Source organism: Rhineura floridana, chromosome 21 (assembly GCF_030035675.1).
Source record: "Rhineura floridana isolate rRhiFlo1 chromosome 21, rRhiFlo1.hap2, whole genome shotgun sequence".
Taxonomy (NCBI): domain Eukaryota; kingdom Metazoa; phylum Chordata; class Lepidosauria; order Squamata; family Rhineuridae; genus Rhineura; species Rhineura floridana.
Window position 1 is genome coordinate 16,827,095 of NC_084500.1, and position 21,785 is coordinate 16,848,879.

Below are 21,785 nucleotides of genomic sequence, written 5' to 3' on the forward strand. Positions count from 1 at the left end.
GCTTTGATTTGGATTCCTGCATTGAGCAGGGGGTTGGACTTGATGGCCTTCCAACTCTACTATTCTATGATTCCCCTAAGAGCAACCAGAACAATCAAGGGGTATTGGAATGACTCCCTTTTAAGGAAAGGTTGCAGCGTTTGGGGCTTTTTAGTTTAGAGATAAGGCGAGTCAGAGGTGACAAGGCCGAAGTGTACAAAATGATGCATGGCCTTGAAGAAAGTGAATAGAAAAAAAAGCTTTTCTCTCTCTTTCATAATGCTAGAACTCGCAGACATTCAAGGAAGCTGAATGTTGGAAGGTTCCGGGCAGACAGAAGGAATTCTTTGCATAGCAACAACGCAACAGGAAGCCTGCAACCAGGACCTGAGCACAAGAGGACTCTCCTCCGGTTTCCAGCAACTGGTATTCGGAAGCATACAGCCTCTGACTGTGGAGGCAGAAAGGAATCTCAGATTCAAATGCATTACACAAAAAAGAAATCCAATTCTAAGAAATGGGAAGATGCGAGTGTGACCCATGGTAAGAAACAGGGAAAGTGCACTCAGATAGTGGACAGACAAGGACTTCATTGAGCACCAGAACTTGCCCCCTCTTTTTGTTTTGTCCTCATTTTTTTTTTCTGGACTTATTTGTGGTAACAGAAGCCAGATGGACAAATGCTAGATCAGGGACCCGCCACAGGGAGGTAAGCTGTGAGCAGGGGAGGAAGTACCATAGGTCAGTGGTAAGAGCATCTGCTTTACATTCAGCAGACTCCAGGTTCAGTCCCCAGCATCTCCAGGTAGGGCTGGGAATGTCCCGACTGAAACCATAGAGAGCTACTGCCAGTCAGTGTAGACAGTACTGAGCTAGATGGATCCATGGCTTAAGAACATACAAAGAGCCCTGCTGGTTCAGGCCAAAGACCCATCTAGTCCAGAATTCTGTTCTCACAGGGGCCAACTAGGTGCCCATGGGAAGTCTTCAAGCAGCACCTGGGTGCAACAGCACTCTCCGCACCTGTGATTCCCAGCTATTGGTATTCAGAAACATACTGCTTTTAACAGTGAAGGCAGAATAAAGCTATTGTGGCTAGCAGCCATTGACTCTGTATATGGCAGCTTCCTATGTATCTAGTCCCTGTGACTCATGTAACATTTGCTGCTTAAATTTCCCCCTGCCCTCCACTTTGTGTGTGATTTGTGGCATAACCACATTTAAAGACGGGGATACATCAAAGTTGGTATCCTAAGGGTGGGTGGGAAAAAGTCCAACAATGATCCTTTGTCTTGATAACTTTAATGATTCCGGGGGGGGGGGGGGGAACAAACAAAATACACCGAAACCGTGCGCATTGCCATCTATAGCTGTGCATTTACAGGAGAGTCAAATCTTATACCTGAGCAAACAGAACTGAACTCTTAACAAACACACATGCAAACGTCATTTGTTGGTGTACAATGACAGAACAGCACACTCTACATTCCATTTGGATGTTTGTAATTGTGGGGAGTGCAATGATGGGCAAAGATCCCAGGCAAGATGTGCAACGTAAAAGCACAAACCGCTAAAAGAAAAAAAAGACATTACCATTGAGCTAGATGAGCAGCGTCAAGCAGCATTTCTAAAGGATCAAATCCTGCCCTGTTTTATCATCTAGCAATAAACCAGGAAGAGTTTCAAACCTCATGAGAGAATGATGCCAGCAGCTCAAACTGCAACCCATTTTAAATGAATACTAGGATCTGAGTCAATTTAACACCACTTAGAATAAATTGGATTACCTTCAATCACTTAAGTGTGGATCGGGCTGTAAAATAGCTGAAAGTACAAGCCTTTGTAATTTCCTCGCAACAAGGCATGAATGCACCCAAAATGCCCCAGACTTGCCTTGAGAATAAAAAGGTATCCTCGCCAGGACACTTGCTTTTCTTATCAGTTCAGTTTTGTTCCTCGTCCGATACTAAGCTTTCCATAAGCAGGCTCAGATTTTTATTGGAAAATTTTAAAACATCATGAATTGGTGCCACTGCACCCATATATATCCTGTTATATTTTAGGCAAAACTGTTCTGAACAGTGGGGTGAGCCACAAGACAGAATGGTGAAACAGCTGAGCTCTAGGATCATTGGGACTGGATGGTGGGGTGCAGGTTTGATCTCAACTAAAAGAAATTAGCAGAAAAAATAAGCTCATTTTGGTGAATGAATGAATGAATTGCACAAAAATGGTAAAGGAAGTGAGAGAGAAAGAAAACTACGTTCACTTCTGTCAGAACTAGTTGAAGAAAAATATGGATCTCTTTAATGAGGCATAACCTTTCATGTAAAACTCTCCCCCTTCCCATCTCCTTCTAGAAAATGACTGCAAACTTCTCCTGCACAAATATCATTAACTTCAGTGGGATCTTGCAAGAGATCTACCTTTGCTTTAGACCTATTTCCTTCTCAGCTATCTTTAGTGATGCCTAAATTCACTGCCCTAGGCAACTACTTTGCTTTATTTTAGGGCTACTTATGTCTATGCGTATGTATGGTTGCAGGTACCTGTGCCAGGGAAATAGGATTGATCATATCTTCCCACAGTACGTAGAGTGGAGGAGGACATATGCTTTTGCTATGTAATATGTGCAGCTGACCTCAGGTGAGGTGCAGACACTCTATAATACTCAGAGGCATTCCTTTTTACATATTTTTGTAAAATATTTTTGCACTTTATGGTCCTTCCCTATTTTAAATAGAACTGATTAATGACGTTTGCAACTTGCCGCAAGCATTTTGTACGGTAGGATAGAAATAATACTAAACATGTTCAGGATTTGGCCTCAGAGAAGAAATTTCCAGGGTTGAGCCCTGGTGCATCCTGACGTGACTGTGCTTAAGCTCAGACTGTAGTCCACTATCCCATGAATGTGTAAGAAAAGATCTAGGAGTCTTTCTTCCGATTATAGCTTTAGGATCAAGGTGTGCACTGTCAGCTGAAAGTAACTTTAGAGCAACTGACTTTAAGTAGACCTTTGTCTGTTTTAAATGGTTGTGGAGTCACAGCCCAGCCTTTACAAATCACTGGGATGGTGCCACAGCACGGCTGTTTGGGCTTAAGTGTCAGAGAATATTTTTCCAGAGATCAGTGATGAAAAATACACCTCTAGATTTACCAGCTTTTTAAAAACTGCCCTTGTGTTTGTGCCTTAAATATTTCCATCTGCTAATCAGGTTAATTGTTGTGCCATCAAAAATTACACCTGCTGATGCCTGCAGATCAGACTGTTAAAAGTGCAGCAGCAGGCCAGTCAGGCCATTTTCTTGTGGTGTGAATTCCCCACCCCCAAGCCCTTGGATACTGTATGAGTTTTCCTAAGTACAATTGCCCTAAAGTTTTCTCTCTTTCTGCCTCAGCTCTTCACTTGGCCTTCTCTTTCCCCTTTTCTTGTCCTCCCCATCTTTCTTTCTCTCTGTTTTGTTTGTCCTCATTCAATGGTTTGGTGTGCAGCTCCTCTCTCTCCCTGCCCCCCCTCCATTTTCCTTAAGTTTGCTCCTGCTTCTTCCTAGCTGCTTTTAGCAAATAGTGCTACTCTCCTTCTCCCACCCCCTGCCCCTCCTACTTGCTACGGAAAAGGGTGATTTTAACTTACAGGAAAAAGTGCACAGTCTAATGACTGGTGGGTCCTGCCACTGAGATGGGTTTTTGAACTAGATATCTCTTTCAAGCCCCCAAATCCACCATTACTACACTTCTATTAATCACTTCCTCTTTAACCCAATCAGTTACTGCTAATGATTGGGTTAAAGAGGAAGTGATTAATAGAAGTGTACTAATGGTGGATTTGGGAGCTTGAAAGAGACATCTAGTTCCAAAACCCGTCTCAGTGGCAGGACCCACCATGTGCAACAGAACCCTGAAGTCTTTCTTGGAAGAACAAGGCCTGCTGTCATCAGACCACATTAGATTCTTTTACAAGGCAAAGGCTCCAAAGTTCATTTGCCGCCTGTAAGCTTCTAGGACAAATTGCCCAAACAGGTGAAGTATGCCACAATTTACTATGGGGGAAAAAAAGGGGGGGGGACTTGTGAGTCATCATTCAAGTTGACCGGATGTACAATCTTAATTAGCAACTAATATGTGGTTTTATTGAGTTCTGAGTGAGCAGCATCGTGAGAATGTATTATAAAAGCAGCATTTCAAGTGTAAAATTTGATTTCAAGTGTTGGGGTATCAGTGAGATTCTGTTATGTCATTCCGTTAATCTTATGGATAACAAAAAATATTCTACTACCCCCTGTGTGTGTGTGTTTATTTTTAATATTGTTTTAGGCTACTTAGATGTGCAGCAGCCAAGGCCAGCACCTTGTAGGCGTTTTAAAAAAGCAACTGAAATGTAACTGTAGTGATTACTTTTGAGAAAAAGTAATCAGTTACTTTCAGAGCAATCGTAATTGTAACGGTAATTACTTCTTTTTTGGTCAAGTAATTGTAACTGTAATTTATTACTTTTTAAAAGCAATCTTCCAAGCTCTGATAAAATATATATTTAAAAATGCGTATTTTGTGATCAAATATGTATTTAGGTAAGTATTTAAATAAGGATTTTTGTATGGATGTGTTTTTCCCCTCAATGACAGAGGGGATTGTCAGGATTTATGAATAAACACGTGAAATTGACATGGACTGGAAATTGAAACTGACACCATCTGAGCTATCCAATCCCTAGTGGGCAGAGATTTAAGGGGAATATATCTGGGCAATCCCTTGTAAAGGAAATGCTGAATCCAGGTGACATTTAACAGTTCAGAGCCCTGACATTAAACTATCAAAGGTTTGCCAGTCTCTCTTGGGAGCCTCCAACTCACCGATAAAGTCGTTCGACTTGCCGATGTCATAATCCCAAACTGTCACCTCTAAGGTCTTCTTGGCCAAGTCACCATGCTTTATCTCGTAGCAAAATTCCTGTGGGGGAAGAATAACATTGCATTCAGGACACATGCCACCCTTTACCCTCAATTGCCCAGTATCCTTTGATGAACCAGAGTGGCAAACTTGTGGAAATTTGGTGGCACATGGGAGAGTTTGCAATGTTCAGAGGTGGTTGGCTTGCCAGTCGGGATTGGTGGGGTGGAAGGCAGTAGGCGGAGCCGGAGGCAATGACAGGTGTAGCCAGGGCCAATGACAAGCAGAGCTAACTAATTCTAACTTTGTCCCCGCCCTCTAAGGACAAGGAAGCTGATATGCGATGCTATCCTCTGCACTGGTTGCAAGTAAGAAGGTAGACAGGCCGGGGCTGGCTAAAAGCAGATTGAAGTTTTTATTGATTTTTATTCATTTATTATTAAATGCAAATCCTGCGCTCCCTCCCAAAGGGAGCCCAGGGTGGCAAACAACAGTAATAAACCCCTAAAAACATCTTTGAAAAACATATTAAAAATAAAACATCTTTATTCTCCTGATACATTTGATTATAAAAAATAATTAAAATTCTATGGCTACTTATTGTCCTGATAGAATAAGTATCCATACAAACAGTTTTCTTTGGTTTGATCTATCTATGTAACTGAGTTTATGTCTTCAATAATATGCTACATATGGATATATATAATTAATAATGCCTTTTTGTTATTTGTATATATAAGCTGTAAGAGAAGTATCTTTGTAAAACGTTTTTTCTTTTCTTTTTTTAATTGTTTGTAATTTTTTCCTTAATAAAGATTATAAAAAAAAAATCTTTAAAAACATTGGAAGCTGGTGAGGCAATGTCCTGTTTGCCCCAGTAAGCAGCCTCCACGGGCAATTTATCAACATTCATGGCCAAACATGAGCAGCCTGCTTTGGCCAAAGGGTACATCCATGTTGATCTACAACATTTATTTGTCAGGAGCAGAGGTGGGAGGGGAAATTCAATTCAGTTCACATTTAAAGCTGAATTCATCAGATCTGCACTTAATAATATGGGAACTGAAAAACTGCCACCCGTTGAAATTTGCACTTATCTGAATTTTGTGATGCGGTTCTCTGACCAAACAATGTTTACAAATGTGCATATATTAGGGGAAAGTGTAAACAAAAAGGAACATATTGGCGAAAATAACCTACAAAAATGCATTACGTTGGGAGAAATTGCTTGCAAGAACGTGTACATTAGCCAAAACAGCAGATACAAATGTATTCGTCAGGAGAAATTCGCACTAAAATGCGGAAGAATTCTCATGATGATTTTAAAGAATTGCAAATTGCTGCAGAAATGTGGGGAACCAAATTTAAGACTGGGAAAATGAGAACAAAATGGACAGATTTATTCCTACAGAGGGGCTTCAGCCACACTCTCGCAGCTTGTGGCTGGGGTCGAGGCTAGCAAGCTGCTTAGGACTGTGTGCGCTGAGGCTTCAGCACCCCCTTCTGGCACAGGTAAGAACAGGGGCAGGTGCAACAGGAGCGTGTGCGATTGGCTGGCATTAGGCAGTCTCTGGATTGTAGAAACCAGGAGTGGGGAGATTGTGGCCCTACAAATGGTGATGGACTCCAGCTCCCATCAGCCGTAGTCAGCATGGCCAGTGCTCAGGGATGATGGGAGTTGTAGTCTAGCAACAACTGGAGGACTACGGATGTTCTCCACCCCTGGTAGGAATATCTGGATTGCTGGCATTTTGTTTGTGGCTTGGTCCAGTAGAGCAGCCTTGCCAGCCTGCTTCACTCAAGGTGCCAGCTCAAGCCATCTGCTCTAGCAATTACAGAGCGGGGTGGAATTCTCTTTGCTTTGCATTTTAATGAGAAACGACCTAATTGGCACTTCTCGAACCAGGACACAAACTGAAACACGGCTATCCTTCAACAGCCACACTGCTCTGAATTTTGTGATGCATTTCCCCCACCAAACAGCATATAGAAAAATGCATTTATAGGAGGGGGGGGGAAGTGTGTACAAAACTTGTATGTTAATGAAGATCACATTTAAAAATGCACTAAAGAAGGGGAAATCGAAGATATTTACTTATTACAATTATACCCCGCCTTTCTTTTCATGAAACCCAAGGCAGCTTACATATAGTTCCCTGGCGGTCTCCCATCTAGGCACTAGACCAGACCTGACCCTGCTTAGCTTCAGCAGATAGCTGGCCTTATCTGCCTTCAGACCATAGCCAAATCTGTGTATTCAAATTGGTTTATTCTAAGAAATTCACCTTAAAATGCTGACTTCTTTTTTAAATTGCAAATAGCAGTAGAAGTGTGGAGAACGGAATTTAAGACTGGGAAACTGGGAGGCGCTAAAATGGAAAGACTCACCCATCCCAAGTAGCACCAGGCCCCTCAGCTGGAAAAGACAGAACTCTAGATCTACGTTCTTGTTACAACGTCCCACAAAAATTGCCCCCTTTTGTGAATCTTGGAGGACAACCTCATGGCAGGTGGGCAGAAGCTGCTGCATGTGCCTCACCTCTCTGGTGGCATCCGGAAGACCCCGGGATGTCATGTCTAGAGCAGAGCTTGGAAAAGTTACTTTTTTGAACTACAACTCCCATCAGCCCCAGCCAGCATGGCCACTGGATTGGGCTGGTGGGAGTTGTAGTTCAAAAAAAGTAACTTTTCCAAGCTCTGGTCTAGAGCTAGAGCTAGTAGCAGTTCACGGAAGGAGCCTGGCTGCATCTGGAGTTTGCTGGCTGGTCAGAATCCAGGACTAGTTAACCAGCCGGAGACCATTGTAAGGGGCTGACCAGTAACGTAAGAGCTCAGCATCCCTACAGGGAAAGGGCCAGAGCTCAGTGGGTAGAACATCTGCTTTGCATGCAGCAGGTCCCAGGTTCAATCCCCGGCAGCACCTCCGGGTAGGGCTGGGAGAGGACTCCCTGTCTGCAACCCCGAAGAGCCGCTGCCAGCCAGTGCAGATAACACTGAGCTAGATGGACCAATGGTCTGACTCAGCCTTTCCCAACCAGTGTGCCTCCAGATGTTGTTGGACCACAACTCCCGTCAGCCTCAGCCAGCATTGCCAATGGCTGAGGCTGATGGGAGTTGTGGTCCAACAACTTCTGGAGGCACACTGGTTGGGAATGGCTGGTCTGACTGAAAATGGAGCGGGCGTACCTCATTGAATTCAGGGTTGAGCGTTTTCTTCTTCACTGCTGTCTTATGCTTTGATTTTTTGTCCTCATCCGGTTTCAAGTATCTGCAAGTGAAACCATACGTCAACATCAGTAGCGTCGTGGCAAATTCAGAAGGGCGGGGTCCCTTCATGATGGTCGCAGCCACTCCCCCCCCTTTTTTTTGCTGCTGGGTTGAGAGAAATTAGGTCCTGGTTAATGGCTTCTCCCACAACAACAGACCTTCCGAGGAGCTAATCCGCATGAAAGCGTGTTAGCTGCTGAGAAGAGTCTTCTCGGTGCTTGTCTCACCTCCTTTCACTCTGCTTGGCTCCGATCAGCAGGAGAGGACAAGGAAGCATGTTAGAAGACTCTTCTCAGCGGCTAACAGACTCCCCTTTCATGCTCATTGAATCGTGGGATGCTGGACAAATAGGGACCCTGCTCCCAAAAAAGTAAAGTGTCTAAGACCCCCCGGGATCCTGCACGACTACACCCCTGATGATGACTAACCCCTACGATTAGCAATTCTGAACAAAACAGCTGAAACATTTGCTACCATCTCTTGCACAACCCTCCAAATTGTGCTGTCTCCGAAGCGTCATTTGCTCCACCTCGCCTAACGGCAGGGCCAGGTGCTGCAGTTACAAATGGGGGCGGGCGGCGATTAGGTTACTTTGGAGACTGAGCAGATGGATCTGAGAGGCACTTAACAAGGCAAAGATCTGGACGGAGGAGAACGGATAATGCCTTTTCATCCGTGAAACCTAATTAGGAGTTTCAAAGTGGGAAAGGTCTTGCGTACAGAAAAGGGCTGCCTGTCTGCTGTGCGCCGGGCAGCCTGGATAATTTCAAAGGAGAGAACATGAAATAATTACAGCCATTTGGCCAAGGCCGTTGGAGTTCGGGCCAGTGGGGTATGGGCAGATCTGCAAAGCAGGCGTTCAGAATCTCAGCTTCACGGGCCAGATGTGGCCCTTCAGGCCTCTCTCTCTGGCCCATCCCATATTGTCTGAAACAGTAGAGAGACCCTGCCAGTCAGTGTGGACAATACAGTGCTAGATGGGCCAGCTTTGGGGGAGGGGGAGCATCTGCTTTGCAGGCAGAAGGCCCCAGGTTCAACCCCCAGCATCTCCAGGTAATGCCAAACGAGATAGGCCAGTGGTCTGACTCTGTATAAGGCCGCTTCCTGGGTAAATTAGACCCCGCTGGCTAATGAGACTGGACTCTCTCCTTCAGGTCTTTTTATTTATTTATGAAAAGGAATTCCTCAAGGATTAGGTTTGCGAGAGTGACAGGGTCGTTCCCAGGGAGGTGGCTGCAGCGGCCGACAAGGCAGGGAGGGTTTACGAAACTTGGCCGGGATATTGATAGTGAGGTGGAATCGCCCCTTAAGAAGGACATGAAAGGGGGCGGGTGAGTTATCTCTGGGAAGCCAAAGGGATCAGTGACACCTTCCCTTCAAGGGAAGGCAGTTGAAACTCCTTAATTGGCGAGGTAGTTATGCAAGCATGACAACAGCAATCAATCAACAGTCAGAAAAATTATCATTGCAACAACTATTATCCTTAAAATATAACAACAAATTTTACTATTATCCTAATAACAACAACAACAACAACAATAATAATAATAATGGTTGTTTGTTGCTTGTGACCCAAAGGTCTCCAAGTGACTTGCAAGGGCAACACATTAAAATGTTATAATAAATGTTATAATTGATAAAATTATTTATAGACTGCTCCTTATACAAAATATCAGAGCAGTGTACAGCAAGATCACAATTCTTCCAATTATATTAACTTTACTATACAGTCCAGTCATAACAACAAAACTCACATATATTGTTCCAAAAACATTGACGCTGACATGAAACATAACTAGACAAACATGTAGCATCAGGAAAAAAACAAACCAGCGAGTTAACATATAAGAAATAAGGGAATAAAGAAAGAGGAAGGGGGGGGGAACTCATTTACAACAAAGAAAAATAAATGCATGGGTTGCACTTTCAACCAGGCATTTATACAGTTATGAATGATACAGAGAGGCGGTCAATTTTTCTCTGCTGTCTATTGTCATTCCTTCTATTTCCTATGCTCAGTTTGTGCGTGCCGTTCCTTATGTAACCAAAGGAGCATTACTGGGAGGTATTCCCAGGGATGGGAGGAGCCCCGAGGTTTGCAGGAGTTCAAGAAAATCTTGAGGGGACAACCCAAAGACCCATCGTGGCCCCTGGATCCTCCTGGAGAAAAAAGCTTATAAGATGGTTTTCTGTTCCAGCTGAGCCTTGCTTGAGCAATAAAGCCTTGCTGAACTCTGGTGTGTTCCTGTATCCTTGATTGTCCTTTGGTCCTAACTCCTGGTTTGGCCTTTGGTTCCAAGCACAACCCCTGCACCTGTTACTTACGTGGAAGCAAACCGCTGAGTCAACCACTTTCCACTCTGAACTGTGACTCAGCTCAGCTTCCCAGAAAAGATTCCAAATCTAATTACCACATCCTCCTCCCCGCTCCCTAAGAGCAGCCATGGAGATAATTACCCGTCACCCACACCAGAGGAACAGATGGACTGCTTCTTGCAGAACGGCTCAGGTGAGAGGATAAGCAAATGCTTTCGGATTTATTTATTTTTTTGGTACGAATAAGTCTAATTACAGAGACTCAGACTTTATAGATTGCAGAAGCCCAGGGCTGGAAAAAAGGGGCTTGTAATAATGAGCACAGTTCGATCCACCATCCTGAGTCGGTGCAGGGTAATCATTAGACTGGCAAGAGCTGAGTTCAAATCCCCAATCACCTACAAAGCACACGGGTGGGGGGGGCAGGCAGGCAATAAGCTAGTCACTGTCTCTCGGCCTAGCCTGTCTCCCAGAGTTATTGAGAGGAGAAAATGCAGGGGGAGGAATGGCAAGGATCATATGAGAGTCTGAGTTTCTTATGGAATGGGGGGGAGCCTTTTTCAGCTCGAGGGCCACATTCCCTTCCTGACAACTTTCTGAGGGCCACATGGCAGGGATGGGCGGGGCCAGAGGTGAAAGTGGGCAAAGCAATTGACAGAAATGTTACTTTTGTACAGCAAGCCCATTTCCACACACACTCACATGCCACCCCTCTCTGTCTTCTGTCCAGACAAGCAAGAGGCATGATCAGAGTTCAAGAGCATATTTTCAGCGAGGCCAAAAGAAAGAAAGAAAAAGTTAAGGAGGGTGCCAAGGAAAGCCAGTGAGGGGCGTGTCCTGTGGAGAGGGAGATGGCCTGGGGAGAGCCCTGAGTACTGGGCAGGGAGGCCTGGAGGGCCGCATTTGGCCCTCAGGTCACAGATTCCCCACTCTGCCTTAGAAGAGGGGTGGGATAAAAGGTCAATAAATAAATTCTGAAATATATCACCATCCTGATTCCAGCAGTGGCCTCTGGGAAGGCCATATGAAGCTGTCCTCCTAAATAGCTCACCACAGTCCCAGTAAGTTCATGAGGATTCCATTCAGCCCTAATCCACAAGAGTATGGAGTTGGGCTAGATGACCTCTTGGGACCCCTTCTAACTCTATAATGCTATGATTACCTGACACAAGTTTGGCACATGAACACTGCTCTGTAAATGCAGTCCCTGAAGAAGAACTGAAGTGGCGGCCGTCGTGGGAGGGGCAAGGAGGGAGAAAATGACACTCATCAGGAATTGCAATCGGCAGCTGCCATTGCCTCATTTGCATATCTTAATGAGATCAATTAATTTTGGTAAGGCAGGGCAAACAGAAGGGAAAAGAGGAAGGAGTGCCAAAGAGAGAAAGAAGGAGAGAAAACAAGCAACGAAAGGATCCAAAAAAAGTTATTCACACTGAAGTTCAGTTGGTTGTTATTCCACCCACCCCCAGTAGAGGTCACCATTCTTTGCCACACACGCCTACCCAAGAATGCCCCAGAGTTACAAGAGGTGGCATTCCCCAAACTCATAACGGAATGCCTCTTCTGCATAGAGGCATTCTTCCATTTTTTGCATGCAGTCGGCAATGCTGCTTCTTAGATCAGGAAGGAGGAGGGACCTATGGCCCTTCAGATATCACTGGACTACCACTCCCATCAGTCCATCTATTGGCCCTGCTGGCTCACGGGAGATGGAGTCCAACAACGTCAGAGAGCCACAGGTCCTCCACACTTCTCAACAACCCAGGCATTTGGGGGAGGGTGCCTGCCCATTTAACACTGACAAGAGGCACCCCCTTGTCATTGCTCCAGCAAAATAATCCACTCTGAAATCTCCCTCTTGCCTAATTTCATGGCTCCCAAATTTCCTCAACTGCTTTAGCTGGACAGGGTTGGGGGAGAGCTCAAGCAATAATTTCTGGCTCAGCCTCAGTCAAGACTCAGTGTGAACTGGGGACCAGCTTCAGCACCTTGGATAGGTCCTTGAAAGTTCGGACTAAAACTGAGAGCGGATTCCACGGCCCCACTGACACGGAGCTGCCACCCGCCACTGTTGGGGACCTTCTGCGCAGTGGCAAGCCCTCAAATTAGCAACACTGAGGGAATATCTCTAAATAATAAACCTGATCAGCATACAGTGGGTCCCAGGAATGGGGTCTAACCCGGTGAGTTACTGTGGTCTGTGTGCACTGCTCAGGCATCATTGCACCGTCTTCAGGCTGAGAAGGGAACTGCAAATGTGCAGCATCGGCTTCTGCAATTGGGGGGCAGCATGAAGCCTTTGGATTGGCCAGGCCAAGAATAAATACCAGCAGCCTGGCTTCCTGTTAACGATTGGTCAACAAAGCAGGACTGCCTTCCTGCTGTTATTTCGGATGCCTCCTCTCATCTCTGCCTCAAATGATCCGAGAACTGACTCACAAAATTTCCCTTGCAGACCCAAATGCAGCTGTCTGCACCAGAGGTGGAGTATCTCAGGCCCAGGGGCCTCCGGGGCTTACTGCCTGGCCCCCAGGACTCTCCGCATGGCCCAGCCTTGCTCCGCCCCACTCCTGGAGGGATTTTGCAGGGCTGGAATGTGCCCTTGACTTGTGATAATGCCTCTCGCTTGCTTTTATAGAGATCTGTGTGGACCTGACTTTGGTATGGTTGGAATGTCGCCTAATGTACAAAGAGAAAAGTGATATCATCTCGATGCCTCGTCCATTTTTGCGATGGCCACGCCCATCATTGGCATGCAGCCCCCAAAAGGTTGTCCACAAGGGGAAGCGGCCCTTGGGCTGAAGAAAGCTCCCTACCCTTGTCCTCCACCCTCACCTTGGCTCTGAAAGCAGTCCAGTGAACAGATTTTGTGGCTTACTGCCTTCTGTGGCCTTCTGTATGCAAGGATGGGTGGTTTTTATTGTCACCGTGGTGTTCGTAAGGCAACTGTTCCAGAGATGAGATCCTGGCCCAGGGCTGGCAAATGGGTGCTTTGTTTTCCTGGAGAGCGTAAGGATGCAATTGCTACTCTGAACCGAGATGCTCTCCGAGGCTGTTGCGGTTTTTTCCCGGCAAAAACGTCCACCCCCATCTTGTCCATGGCAAACAACTGGCGTGATTCAGCTCCCTTTGCTTTTTCGTTGCCAGCAATCTGTTCCCCTTCCGTTCTTTCTAGAGCCTTCTCTCTTTGTCAGAAGCACCCTCGCCTTCTGCTCTTCTCTTCCACCCACCCACCTTTCCATTGTCTCCAGTGAAACACAAAGCAGGCAGCCGCGCATGGAGTGCAAAGCTCTTTAAAGGCCAGCCCAGGGCACCTGCTGAAAGCAAGGAAAGTTGTGCCAAACAGAGAGCGAGACACTCTTCACCTCCTTCCCCAGGGTAATGCCCATTCCGTGATGTATTTTACTTATTTAAGGCTCCCAGAGCGGCTTCCGTACACGACGGCCCGTGCCCTCAGCAGGTTTAATGGTATAAAAGACACAACACAAAAGGAAAAGGGGGGGAGGAGGGAGGAGGGGGAAAAAAAGCAAACACAGGCACCAGTTCTTAAAGTGAACACAGCATTTCTCTTATAATGAGCAGCGGTTATAGAAAAATATTAGGGACAGGAGGACCCAATGGTGCTGATTTCTTGGCAGAGCTGATGGAATGGGCCCTGATATGTAATTCTCCTGCTGCTGCAGTCTGCTGAAATTATTGTTATTATTATTATTTATTTATTTCTATAGCACCATCAGATGCACATGGTGCTGTACATAAAATAAACAGTAAAAACAAGTCTCTGCTCAATACGGTGTGCAACCTAAATAAAATAAAACAAGAGGATAAAGCGAGACTCCAAAAACACATGCTCTAGGTATACAAATTCTAAAAAATAAAAAACATAAGCCGAAATTCCAAAGCTTTGGGGGGGGGGGAAATGAAAGTTTTTAAATAAGTCTTAAAAACTCGGAACGGAGGGAGCAGTCCGCAAGTGCTCCGGGAGACAATCCCAGGAATCTGGAGCAGCAAGAGAAAATGGCCAAAGTTGAGCTAAACAGCAAACAACCCTGGGACAGGTCAGAAGGCCAGGTAGCTTGAGGAGTGGAAATCCGAATCGTGAAATAAATCAGGAGCCAGTGCAAGGACTTCAAAAGCGGAGTCTTTGGTTTCCGTTCAGCGTTCCCCTGCCAAGGTCATTGATTTGGCCCAACGGGGGAGCACTGAACGGAAACCAACAGACTGACACGAGTCCGTGGCAAGGCAGAAGAAGGTTGCAATAGTCAAGGTGAGAAATAACTAAAGCACAAACTAATGTCTTTGCGAGGAGACAGACAAAAAGGTCTGATTTTTGCAATATTATAGTGGGGGGCGGGAAACAATAGGACTGCTACGGCCTTAAAGTTTTGCGGCAGAGGTAGAGGATGGTAATTGAGAGGGAAGGCAGGCAAGCAGTTCTCTTCTCTGGTGATAGTGGCCAAGGGGCGTGAGAGAAGCCCAGGACCTGCCTTAGCATATATAAGCACTTGTCCTTAGGGACACAGGAAATCAAAGAGAACTGTCTCTTCTGTAGGAATATTAACTTTTGCCTCCTATCATGCATCAAGATTTCCACATCCCTGGATGTTTCTCCATGCACGTCAGGCTCATTGCTTCACATTGCTTCCATGTTCCTCCCACAGGCGCATCATGTTCGAAGCCAGTGGTGGCTGGTGCCCACTGGGACTGGTGGGGCCAGACCCAATGACAGGTAGAGCCAGCTAATTCTGGTTTTGTCCCCACCCTTATCCTCTGCCCCGAGAAAACTGAGAGCCAGGGCTACTCCCTGAACTGGTTGTAAGGAGGTGTGTAGTCATCCGGAGCTGTGGAGGGTCATAGACCCCTTACTTTTGGGGGAGCAGCCAGGTCCCTATGTATGAGCCAATCAGCATGAAAAGGGACTGCGTTAGCTACAGAGAAGAGTTCTTGTCCTTTCGTGCTCATTGGAGCCAATCAGAGTGACAGGAGGTGAGTCAGCCCCTGAGAAGACTCTTCTCAGTAGCTAACACCCAGCCTCCCCTTTCATGCTGACGGGCTCCTAGGGATGTCTGTTGCAGTTCATTGGGGACTCGGAGATGACACGGAGAGCAAGAGAAACGAGGGAAAGTGGAAAAGGGGGTGTGGCTGTGAGGGGGCGTGGTGTGAGTACCATGAAGGGACCCTGCACTTCTGAATTTGCCACTACACTCCTGCTTGCGAGTAAGAAGGCAGGCAGGCAGGAGTTGGCTGAGGTTGGGGGGCAGTGCCCCATCTGCTCCAATGGACCAGCCTCCACAGTTCAAAGCACAGGATCACACAGATCCAAATCCTCAGCTGGCATCACATGCACCATTGACTAAATTGTGCCTTCTGCATCCAGCTTTGGTTGTTGGTTTTTGCAGATCTGTTAATAATATTTTCCAACTTGCTGCCTCTCAGGGACATTTTTCCTCTTTGGCAGCCTCAAATAATATGGGGAATAAAGCCATAGATCAGAGATTTGGAACCTCAGGCCCCAGGAGCCAAATGCGGCCCCTCCAAGGCTCTAACTGGCCCTTGGCACTCTTTATACTGAAGCAGAGCCTTCGGGTCCATCTAGCTCAGTATTGTCTACACTGACTGGCAGTGGCACGGCAGGGTTTCGGGCAGGGAGTCTTTTCTCCAGCCCTACCTGGAGTTGCTGTTTTGTCCCTGCTTGCTCTACCCACTGAGTTACGTTAGTTGGTTTTAAAAAATAATTCCTGCTGTCTTTTAAACACCCAATTTATTTAATCCCCCCCCAAAAATTTTAAAAGCATCTGCAGGAGTTCCTTAGTTTTGTGTCGCTATTAATATTTGTCTTGTGACTTCTCTGATCGTTCATATCAATCCGTGGCTCATTACTTTCGGTTCGATTATTTGATTTGGGGGCTTGTTCTAGTTTCATATTTTACTCCAAGCCACAGTGGTGATTTTGGCAGAGCAGCAAGAGATCAACGTTAAAGCTAAAATGAAGCGTTACGTTGGCCGCGCATAGGAGACACAGCCACAGCGGGCATGTTTTGTGAGCAGAAGAGTCCAGCTTTAGTCTCTGGAGAAGGGCCCCGGCTCAGGGGCAGAACATCTGCCCTGCATGCAGAAGGTCCCAGGTTCAGTCCACCGTGGCATCTCCAGGGAGAGGACTCCTTGTCGGAAAACCTGGAGAGCCTCTGCCAGTCAGTGCAGACAATATTGAGCTAGATGGACTGAGGGTCTCTGACTCCCTATAAGGCAGCTTTCTACGTTCCTGGCATCTGTTTTTTTTTCTTAGGGTGCTGTTGGACTACAACTCCCATCATTCCTAGCCGTTGGCCATGCTGGCTGAGGCTAACAGGAGCTGAATTCCAGCAATACTCAGAAGGCACCAGGTTGGGGAAGCCTGACCTGGAGGATGCAAGGTTCTTTTTTTGTTTAACTTCTGTTTTTTTAAAAAAAATGGTTATGATTCTGTATTTTAAAATAATATTTATCTGCTGGGAATCAAATCTGTCTGCGTTCCACAGGGCTGACTCCCCGGGGAAGCGAGTGGAGAACGGCAGGCTTCATTTGAGGTGCCCGGGTCAAGGAGTCCATTTCTCTGGAGCTTCTGACTAATCAACTGCGTTGCAATTTTATGGCTGTTTTGGACATTTTTTTTTAACATGATCGGTGCTTGATGGCTGCTATTATTTTGTTTCATGCTGCTACAGCGGCTTTATTACTGGGTTCGTGCAGTTTATTTACTCCTCTGTTGGTTTTTTATTTTGCTTTATCCGTGTGTGTGTGTTTTAAAGACAGTCTCCTGTCTTTAACACAGGGGTGAGGAATCGTTGTCAGGCCAAGGGCCACGCTTCTTCATGGGTAAGCTTCTGGGAGCCACATGCTTCTGGTGGGAGGGGCCAGAGGCAAAGGTGGGAGGGGCAATGGCTATGACCCTTACCTTGGCACAGTAGGGCACATCCCTGACACCCCAAATTAAGAGGGTACCGCACACACATGCCTATCTCCGTGCAAGCTAGCAAGATGCATAATCAGAGTTCGAGACACATCCCAGCCAGGCAAAAACTTTTAAGTAAGGAGTGAAGAAGGGCCAGTGACAGGTAAGGCCTATGTAGGGGGTAGTGAGAAAGGGGGGTGGGCCTGGAGAGAGTTCCAAGGGCTAGACAGACGGTCTGGAGGGCTGCACTCAGTCCCCTGGCCTGAAATTTCCCATTTCTGCTTTAATATATACATTGAAAGGTGGCATGTGTGCGTGCGTCCATGCTTCTGTCTGTCTGTCTATCTATCGATATAGATATATGGCCTATATACAGTATCTCCCCCTAAAACAGTGAAATAAATGAATGCCTCAGAGGGTCCCTTGAATAGGCAATTGGCTTGCAGGAGCGGGCTCAGTGACTTGCATGGGAGGAATGGTTTTGAATTTTGAGAGAGACCAAGCACACACTGGCAATTTCCCGCTTGAGTTGAAAAGGGAAGAGGTGTTGAGAATCTGCCACGAGCCTTGCTGTCTGCTGCTAGGAGTGCCCATTTGCTTCCTGTAGGCTCTGCTTGTACATCTTTAAATAAAGCAACTTTCAATAAACCAGATATAACATAAACTATTCTTATATTGCAAATATAGACACTCCTGGTGCTCAAGGCAACTCTTTTGATTCCGAGCCAGAGAACAACATTACCTAACTTTACCACACTGTTCAGAATGTTTTAACGGCTGTCTGTCTGTGATTCTGTTTTGCTGGAATTTCAGTTTTTATTCTTTTATGTAGGCTGCCTTGAGAGGGTTTGGCCCTAAATGGTGTGTTATAATATATATATATATTTTAAAAATCTTACGGTGCCACACATAATTCTAGTGTGTAATGATAGTGAGTTCTTTTGACACACCCTTCAAGAATCATTGGTGTGTTTGCCGTTGAGACCCTCGAGTGAATCTGCTCTGGGTTTTGGTGCAATCTTTCAAGGAGCTGTCCGAGGGCCTGAAACATATTCCCAAACTGGGTTCAGCACCTTGGGCAGCTCCACAAAAGTTTGCACTAAAACTTGGAGTGGATTTACGGCCTCAAGGACATGGGGGCCACTAGTCTCTCCACAATGTGTGAATGGATGGACCTGTTGATTTTGATTTCTCACTTTTTTCAGTCTTAGGTTCAGTTCTCCACATTGCCGCACCAGTTTGCATTTTTTAACAACAAAATCCTCATCAAAATCCATCAAAATTTTACTGCTAATTTCTTCCAATCTACACATCTTTGCAAGCAATTCCCCCAAAAGAATGCTTTTTTGTATATCCGCTCATATATGAATTTTTAGGCATGCTTTCTCCTAATATAAACATGTTGGTATGCAATATTTGCTTGCAGAACTGCCTCTCACAATTCAGAGATGTGCGGATTTTGAAGGACAGGTGCATTTCAGTTCACGTATTGCAGACTTGTCCGACTAGGACCTGGGAGACATGGGTTCAAGTCCCCACTTAAACATGAAGCTCAACAGATGACCTTGGGCTAGTCATCTTCTCTTGGCCTAACCAATTATTATTTATTACTATTATTTATTAGATTTAATCCCACCCTTCCTCCCAGTAGGAACCTACCTCACAGGGTTGTTGTGAGGAGAAAATGGCCACCATGAAGCTCTTTAGAGGAAAGGTGGGATATAAATGTAATAGCAATGGATTGTATCCAAAGGATTCCGTTAGTGCACAGATTTACACTTGATTTATCTGTTTTATTTCTAACATTTATACCCAGCCTTTCTTTCATCAGAGAAACCGAAGGTGGCATTCATGTGGTTCCCAGGCAGTCTCTCATCCAGGCACTGACCAGACCCAGGCCTGCTTAGCTTCAGCAAGGTGGTGGCCTCATGTGCCTTCAGACCATACCTGGGCCACTTGTGCCACTAAACTTTCCTCCTCACAATCCTCTTTCTGTGGAGGATTCCACAGTTCTCTCAACCCTCCAGAGCACAGATTTGGGGAGAGCACAGTGGGAGGAGGGGGGAATTGCATTGTGCAAACATAAACCCTTGTGCAAACAAAGTACGCTGGATACCAAATCATCACCATCATCATAGAATCATAGGATGGTAGTGTTGGAAGGGCCCTTTAAGGCCATCCAGTCCAACCCCCTGCTCAATGCTGGAATCCAACTGAAAGCATCCCTGACAGGTGGCTACCCAGCTGCCTCTTGAATGCCTCCAGGGTTGGAAAGCCTCCCTCCTCCCTCTTCATTTTATCCTCACAACAACCTGTGAGGTAGGTTAGGCCAAGAGCCAGTGGTTGGCCCAAAGTCACCCAGGGAGCTTGATGGCCGAGTGGGGACTCAAACCTGGATTGCCACACTGTAACCACTGGACCAGCCTTCCTCAACCTTTGGGTCTGCAGATGTTGCTGGACTACAACTCCCATCAGCCCCAGCCAGCATGGCCAGTGGTCAGGAATGATGAGAATTGTAGTCCAGCTGCATCTGGGGACTGCAAGGCTGCACCTAGGCCCCACACACACTACAGGCACAGGGCCCTCCATTGCAGAGCCTCAAAGCAGCGGTGTGCTCACAGAGGCCCACCAGAATGGAGTTCCTTGGATCTCTGCTCCCTCATAGGGCTCATCCAGACGACTGTATAATGTGTGACATGATAGCTTTGTGTTCTCATTATTTTTCGGTCGTCCAGATGACCTTGCGTGCTTTTGTGCATTTTCGCGCGTTTAAATCCGCTTTGCCATAACCGCGAAAAATGCGATTTGCTTTTTTAAATCGGGAATCATCCGCTGTGCCTTCAGCCGCTCGGATGCAATACTTTACAGCTGTGGGCAGTTCTTGGGCATTTCCTTCCCTCATTTCCAGCCAATCACATATTTCCACTTTTGCGCATGTGCGCGAATGTCTGGGGAAAGCCCGGGAAAAGGGAACCAATCAGAGCAATGGTCCAGTGTTGGTGCAGTGTTGGGGGGGGGGCTCTGCAACTTCTACTGCGCAGATACAGGAAATATTGGAACAGGAATACCTCGCATTAACGTACTCAATGGGACCAGAGTACGTAAACTGAAAATGTCCTTAAAGTGAAGCACTACCTTTGAAAACTATTTTTACCTCTCCTTCATGCAGAGCCTCAAAGCCCCGCGCTAAAGCCTCTGCTGCTGCGCTGCTGTGCCTCACAGCTGATTGCGATCGCGCCTCACAGCTGATTTGTGTACCTTAAGTGAAGGTCCATATAGCGGGTTATTCCTGTAAGTGGTTTGCTAGAGCATCGCACTGTGTTTCTGGAGAAATAAGTGGAATTGCCAGCCATATGTATCTCCAGAAACGTTAATATGCATAAAGGTGGAAATGCATACAGTTCATTTTGCGAAATATCGCAAATACAAACTAACAGAAATATAGGTATTATTGGCATATAAGCGGTTTGCACATTTCTTTTATCAGTGGGAACACCGCAAAGCCTGTGCGGGGCTCTTTTCTGCAATTTTAATATGGATTTATGGGTGGGGGGAGAGAGTTGTGTAACTAGGGCGCCCTCATCATCTGCAATGATGCTTTGAGGCGCCCTCGCTTGAAACTGACTAGCCTGTCCCCTGCTCTCTTGTCAATTTCAGAGAGGAGATTTTTTTTTTTAAAAAAATCCCTTTTAAAACTCAGCAGGTTAACCCCACACAAAGTCGACATGACGATGGCTTGCCCCATTCTCTCTCTAACCCCCCCCCCAATACCTCGCAGAATTGCCTGGATCTCTCAGGCTTTCCACAGCAGTGCATGGAGCTCTTTGCCTGCATGCCCTGCCCGAGCCACGAGCGGCCACCCATGGGGGGGTGCTGCTTGCTTCCCTCGGGGGCAGCATTCCTGGGGAGGAGCTGGGAGCCGCAGCCAAGCGCTGCACTGTAGAAAAGCTCAGCAAAAACACATACATTCGTTTTTGCGTAATATCGAAAATACAAGAGTGGCGAGCGGCAAGGAACTCCATTACTGACACAGGAAATTCAAACTTTCACGCTCTTGTGTTCAAGCGCATGTGTGCTGCTGATTATAGGTGAATGGGCGGAGGAGCACATGTCAGCTTTTGCGCACCAATTGGCTGGTAGTGGGTTGTATCGGAGGTGGAGCTGGGAAAAAGCGAAAAGAATGTGGGGGTCCTCCCGCTGCATGTGTGGGCGCAAAAAAAGTGGGTTCTTTACATCGGGAAACAGCAAACAAACAGGTGAGTGGGGACTGTCAGATGACAAAGCAGATATGAAAAGATTATCCCGCTCCGTTCGGATGAGCCCATAGACTGGGATGCCCCCCAGCTTTTCTGAACTCTGCACTGGCACACTTTTCCTGAGGCTCCCTGCCATTATCCTT

General features: G+C 46.2%; 2 protein-coding genes across 2 annotated transcripts in view; one reads left to right on the plus strand and one right to left on the minus strand.

Moving 5' to 3' along the window:
* TEX14 (testis expressed 14, intercellular bridge forming factor) overlaps positions 1–1,228 on the plus strand; it is a 78,984-nt gene extending 77,756 nt beyond the window's left edge. Inside the window, exon 30 of the transcript XR_009759888.1 lies at positions 266–1,228. The gene's annotated coding sequence lies outside the window, so the exon portion shown is untranslated. The remainder of the gene's footprint in view (positions 1–265) is intronic.
* The window catches only part of DOC2B (double C2 domain beta), a 120,497-nt gene that overhangs the window by 765 nt on the left and 97,947 nt on the right, over positions 1–21,785 (minus strand). The window contains exons 7-8 of the mRNA XM_061605317.1: positions 8,056–8,137; positions 4,833–4,929 (exon numbers count right to left, since the gene is read on the minus strand). Coding sequence (XP_061461301.1) covers positions 4,833–4,929; positions 8,056–8,137 — 179 coding nt within the window. The remainder of the gene's footprint in view (positions 1–4,832; positions 4,930–8,055; positions 8,138–21,785) is intronic.